The sequence below is a fragment of the Myotis brandtii genome, unplaced genomic scaffold, assembly GCF_000412655.1.
Source record: "Myotis brandtii unplaced genomic scaffold, ASM41265v1 scaffold1077, whole genome shotgun sequence".
In the NCBI taxonomy this organism is placed as follows: domain Eukaryota; kingdom Metazoa; phylum Chordata; class Mammalia; order Chiroptera; family Vespertilionidae; genus Myotis; species Myotis brandtii.
In genome coordinates this window covers 1,643,003-1,649,559 of record NW_005353666.1, presented here as the reverse complement: position 1 = coordinate 1,649,559, position 6,557 = coordinate 1,643,003, and the positions used below count along the sequence as shown (strand labels likewise).

Below are 6,557 nucleotides of genomic sequence, written 5' to 3'. Positions count from 1 at the left end.
GGAAGTTCTTTTTTTTTTTCTTTAAAGAAATCGGAAAGCCGTGGTTTGGGGGGTCACTTCATCCAGGGGCCAATGCTACCTTGTCCGTGTTGTCAGGAAGATCCCCATCACTTAGACCGCGCAGCCCAAAGCTCCGTGCTGGTGGCGTCACATCTGTGGAGCATGGTGCCGGTGGCAATCAGCAAAGGTTATTTAACCAAATGGATATTAACCAGAGGACTACATGTTATTAAATGCCTAGATATAAGCTTACATTTGTAAATAAAAAACAAGTTTATCTCTATTGCAACAGTGCTGGATGTCTTCTTCCCATCAAATAACTGAATATATTTTCCCACCCAACGAAAGCAAAAAATACTCTAAGAACTAGTGCTGTAAATATGTTTACAAAAGTAAAACTGATCACATGCACACATGTATTTATTTCAGTATCTTGAGTAAGAGACATGTACCACGTTAATTTTATTGGAAATTAAAAGTGACAAAATGAGATGTATCTTCATTAATTTATACATATGCAAACATCCTCAATATGCATGGTGCTCTGGATGTTCATAGGTCATTTAGTTCAGCCACTTCAGAGTCGTTATCTGTTTCTTTTAGTCTCACATATTCTTTAATAAATTCCCAAAGGTTCCTTAAAATACATAAGAAATAAATATCTTAGATTAGCAAAAGGACAATTAAGCATAAAAGAAAATTTCAACATAAGCATCTATTTTAGGATACGTTTACTCAAAAACACGAACTGAGTCTTTGCAACGCTCCCCTTTCATTTCAGAGAATATTCCCGGCATAGCTTTGGCGTAGAACCAGCAAAGATCCTCCACACGGATGGATCAAGGAGAGGGTGGCGGCCGAGCAGATGGCATTTCCACTTTAGACCCATTTATTCTCCTTGCCGAGGCTGTGGCAGGAGCCGGCCCAGTTCTGTATTTGCATTTCTATACCTTCCTTCTCCTTTGAGGGCACCTACCATGTTGTGAAACCAGGGTCCACCTGTGTGGCTCACTCAGCACCTGCTCTAACGCCTTTTCCCCATGACTTTCTCTACCCCGTGAACTGGGAGTGAAATGTTCTATTATCTGGACTCCTTTGCAGCCAAGGATGGTCTGGGGACGCGGTGCTGACCAATGAGACACGCGTAGAAGACGCCGGGAAGGGCTTTTCTTCCTCAGTGAAACAAGCCTCATGCTGAGAAGCTGTTGGGGACCAGGTGTAAGCTGACATGGTCCTTGCACCTGAAGGGACTAGCTAAGCTAGGACCCTGACCCACACAGTTTTCCCAGACTTGTTTGGATGGCGGTTATCAGTAGAATGAGAGCAACCTTTGTAGAATGAGAACAGCCTTTCCTGGCTTATCAAGAAGTCTGTAACTATTTACTGAGATTTGCTGTACAGAGAATGTGTCCTTCTGCTCTGTCTCTCCCTTAGAGATTAAGAGGAACAAAGAATACATTCCTCTTGACAGACCTCCTATTCAGTGTCTTGTGTATAATAGCATTCTGTGGTTAATAAACTTGCTGCAGTTCCTCGTGAGCTGTAGTCCTCCCGATCCCGCTTTCCTGTCTTTCTTTTCTCAATTCCCACCTCCCTACCTCAGCCCGGCTCAACCTGTCAGGCTGGCCCTGAGAAGAAGCTTTTTGCCATTGCCCTTCCTCTCCCTTGTCTTCCTCCAGGGCACGTGGACCCAGCGCCTGAGCAGCCATCAGAGAGGCTCTGAGGAGAACTATACTCGAGGAAGAAAGATAGAAGAACGCGGTGTTTGATATCACTGAACCCAGCACACATCCGCGTTGCCTTTTGACTGTTGATACAAACATGCCCTTTCATATCTAAGTCATCAATGGTTTTCTGTTGCTCCCAGCCTTACCAAATTGTAAGATTTGAACCTTATTACAAACTCTAAGAACTTTAACTATATAAAGTCTCAACTTATGTGACAGATAATATAAACCAGCCATTTTATTTTTCAATTAAAAGCTTTAGAGCAGTGGTTCTCAACCTTCCTAATGCCGCGACCCTTTAATACAGTTCCTCATGTTGTGGTGACCCCCAATTTCATTGTTACAAATTGAACATAATTAAAGCATAGTGATTAATCACAAAAACAATATGTAATTATATATGTGTTTTCCAATGGTCTTAGGCGACCCCTGTGAAAGGGTCGTTCGATCCCCAACGGGGTCGCGACCCACAGGTTGAGAACCGCTGCTTTAGAGTAATGCATGTATAGAGTTTTTCGAAGATTTAATATCAATAAACACCATATAATTTGAGGAGGGAAAAGCGACCCACAGCCACAAGTCTCCCTAGCTTCCTGATCCCTGCCCATGAGAATCAACCCTTGACTCTTCAGCTTTTTTCAAAGTATTTATTTTTACATAGATGATAGATAGATACAGATATAGATATAGATATAGCTAGAGATAGATAGATAGATACATAGATGATAGATAGATAGATGATTGATAGATATAGATAGATAGATAGATAGATAGATAGATAGATAGATAGATAGATAGATAGATAGATGATATATAGTAGATGATAGATGCAGAACTTGATAAGGAATCAGCTTTTACTTTAGACATGATTTAAAGCTGCTGAGGGATTTTAAAAATGGAAGAAACATGATCTGAATTACCTTGCCAGAAGAGAGAGAGAGAGAGAGAGAGAGAGAGAGAGAGAGGTTTAAATCTTGGGCTAATCATTGCTAAGCATAGGAGGGGGTGTAACATTTCTATTAAAAGTTAAGACACATGAATATAAATACTTCACAAGTACTGTCTAGTTCAGCCGTGGGCAAACTACGGCCCGCGGGCCGGATCCGGCCCTTTTGAAAAAAAAAAAAAAAGACCGTACCCTTTTATGTAATGATGTTTACTTTGAATTTATATTAGTTCACACAAACACTCCATCCATGCTTTTGTTCCGGCCCTCCGGTCCAGTTTAAGAACCCATTGTGGCCCTCGAGTCAAAAAGTTTGCCCACCCCTGGGCTAGTCTCATCTCATTTTAAACACACGGTTTTGAGAACAACATGCGATTGTGCCAGTGCTTTCTCACAGCATCAGGACTTACAGCTGCTCCTCCCCACTCATCTCGCTCCTCCCCAGGAACTGCTTCACCTGGTTTTCAGCGGTCTGCCAAGAATTAAAAGTCATCTGGTCATGTATGCTGGCAACGATAATGCATCCAAATAGATGCCACTTCTAGAATCGGGCATAACATTCTACTTCCTACTATGTACAATACACAGAGAGATACATACACGATAGAAACAGAGTTATCATCTATTAAGCAGAAAATTGTTAGCAGGCATTTTGGAAGGGTATCCTGAAAGTTTTTTGAGGTGCCAGTCCATTATATTTCCTGTAACCAAATCAGCTCATTAAAAGTAATTATTATGTGCGGAAGGGTTAGAGAAATAGTAAATTCTGACAGACACATTCAACTATTTAGAAAGATTGTTTAATACATTAGCTTACACCTCTCTAATTTTGAGCTAATATCTACATAGCCAGCTATTCCTAGCATTACAGAAAGTTATCACTTAGAAAGCTAATGCATGTATTCTAATTTGATTTTTGACATAGTACAAGAAGGCACTAGAGAAAAAATGGTTCTATTGAAAAGCATTGATTCACAAAAACTTACATCTATTTTCTTCTTTAAAATAATATTTGCTCTTTCCAATTTTATAGTTTCAGTCTGTAGGGAAAAATGATTATAAGAGAAAGATACCTGGTTAATAATATTTATTAAATAGTTTCCCCATTTATGGAACAAAATATATTATGCTGTTATTCTGATTTCAAAAATACGAATTGCACACCACTTAAAACAGATGAATGAAAAAGTGTGACTGAGGATATGAAGTAAGACAGACAGATCCTGGTCCCTGGGTAATAAACTAGAAGAGGTGGAGACTGGTGTTGGAAAAGACCAGAGAATTTTAGGGAAATTTCAGAATAGAAGATTCCCTCACTTTTCAGAACTAATAATATAATTTGTTAAGGTGACAGGATACAATATAAAAATACAAATATCAACAAGTCACATATATACTAGAAATAACTGATTATAAACTGTAACAGTTGTTAAAGTTTTCATATACAATAGTAACAGATGCAATAAAGTCACAAAAATAAAAATAACAAAAAATATTTAAAAGCAATGCAGAAAATTAAATTAACATAAAATGATCCTTGATGGGAATGTTAACATTATAAAGCTGCCACTTGGTCCCTAATCCTATATAATAAAAGCCTAATATGCTAAGTGTCCAGTCGTCTGGTCATCCATTCAACCAATCAAAGCATAATATGCTAATGATAGGCTAAGGCCGCTCAACTGCTCACTATGATGTGCACTGACCACCAGGGGGCAGACAGTTGACCAGTCAACCAGTCACTATGATGTGCACTGACCACCAGGAGGCAGATGCTCCGACCAGTAGGTTAGCTTGCTGCTGGGGTCCAGCTGATTGGGACTGAGCGAGATGGGCTGAACATGCCCTGGCCAACCTCCCGTCTCCCTCCCCTGTCCCGATCGTGCACCAGTGGGGTCCCTTGGCCTGGCCTGTGCCCTCTTGCAATCCGAGACCCCTTGGGGGATGTCAGAGAGCTGGTTTCAGCCCGATCCCGCAGGCCAGGCTGAGGGACCCCACTAGTGCACGAATTAGTGCCCCGGGCCTCTAGTGAATTTTTAAATTCATTGGAAACCCAGTCAAAATGCCAAGAGTACTATTATTGAGACTTAAAAATGTAGTTAACCCTATGAATTAAAATATCCAACATCATTGTGAACAAATAATGATGAGCAGGGGTTGTAAAGACTTGCTCTCCCAGATATCCAACTTGAAAAGGATTGGCAATTACTCCAGCGAGGCTGCACGGCGTATAATTAAGACCTTGGGCTGCGTTTAAATCCTCACACTGCTACCTGCTCCCCGTGCCCCGAATCAAGTGACATAGCGTGTCTGTGCCCTGGTTTCCTCGCCGGGAAAGGAGGCAATAGCAGCAGCTCTCGCTTACTATCTCTACGGGCCGCTGACATTAAATGAAATGTATTTTTAAATGTTCGCAGCAGTATCTGGTGCATTGTTCATCGTTGATCCATTCAGTTATTTTTCACTGGGTTAGAAACAATGTATTATTTGAATTTAGGAGCCAAGTATGAGTAATAAAAAAACTAATATAAGTTCATGATATGGTATCATTATAGGGCGTCTTCTATTTCATTGATTCAACCCATTTAAAGAGATGGCAATTATGAAAGGAAAGTTTATATGACTTTGGCATCATGTTTATAATATGTAAAGCTATAACTCTATTATTTTCGGTTTAAAAATTCAACTATAAATTAGTATCTGTTCTCAGGACATTATTTAATTGTTGTTGTTTTTTAAAAAAAAAAAAGAGAGAGAGAAGATTCTAATGGAAAACACAGAAGGAAGTCTGAACATATGATTTTAAGAGAGAAAGAGACATCAAAGCAAGTCTGGACCACTACCACCTTCCCATATACTTTATAATTCTGCTTAAAAGAAAGAAAAAGTGGTGCTGGCAAAATATATGTAACCGTGTAACCACAATAAGAAAGAATAATCCCATGTCAATGATAAACTCCGTAACTAGAGGTTAAATTGAGTCAGATTCTGCCCAAATAAAAGTGAGGAGATAATATAGGCACCATAGCATTTTAAAACAGACTATAATGTACAATATATTATTGTTCAACAAAATTGATACAATCATTGTCAAAAACTGCTTTTAACTCAGTAGACTCTCCTTTCAATGGCCCTCCCTCACTCAGTCCCCTCTGCCTGCCGAACCGCACAACTAACTCAAAGTCTAACTCTGAGGCCAACATGTCGCAGCGGAAATTACAGGGGCTGGAGCCCCAACAGAATTAAGCTTGAACCCAACTTTGTCACCTCTACACGGTTCCATCGTGGGCGGGTCACCTGACTGCTCTGAGCCACACTTAAACTACTTAGGACACACTCGACACTAAATGATGACCGTTCATTCCATAACAAGAATTTTCTATACAAAACACTAAACTTTTCAACGGACCTGAAAGAGATTTGACCCTTAACCGAACTCTACAGAATTGTTTATCACCTTCATTTTGTTTTATTTGTTTAAATCTCTTAATTATTCTAAGCATTTCTTCATCATTGGCTACAAATGTCTATACATGTGAAACCTTAAGCGACCAGAACAACCAGAACAGCCAGGATGACCGGAATGACCAGTCGCTATGGAGTGCACTACAGGGGACGGGGATGGCTGGCCAACCTCCCTCGGCCCCTCCTCCTGGCCGGCCCCATCCCTGATCGGCCCCCCCACCCCTACCTGGGGCAGGGCCGGCTGGCCAACCTCCTTCAGCCCCTCTCCCTGCCAGCCCAGCCCTCATTGGCCCTGATCAGGGCAGGGCCAGCTAGACCCCACCTGTGCACGAATTTGTGCACCAGGCCTCTAGTTTTTAAATAAAAACATATTTGCACCAAATTTTATGTAATTGTTTATCCTGTTGCAAATGAGATCA

At 40.7% G+C, this 6,557-nt stretch overlaps 1 protein-coding gene across 1 annotated transcript in view; it reads right to left on the bottom strand.

Moving 5' to 3' along the window:
- Positions 1 to 489: 489 nt before the first annotated feature.
- The window catches only part of LOC102246582 (chromosome unknown open reading frame, human C6orf118), a 14,852-nt gene continuing 8,784 nt past the window's right edge, over positions 490 to 6,557 (bottom strand). Inside the window, exons 8-10 of the mRNA XM_005857183.2 lie at positions 3,660 to 3,746; positions 3,084 to 3,145; positions 490 to 637 (exon numbers count right to left, since the gene is read on the bottom strand). Coding sequence (XP_005857245.1) covers positions 553 to 637; positions 3,084 to 3,145; positions 3,660 to 3,746 — 234 coding nt within the window. The 3' untranslated portion in view covers positions 490 to 552. The remainder of the gene's footprint in view (positions 638 to 3,083; positions 3,146 to 3,659; positions 3,747 to 6,557) is intronic.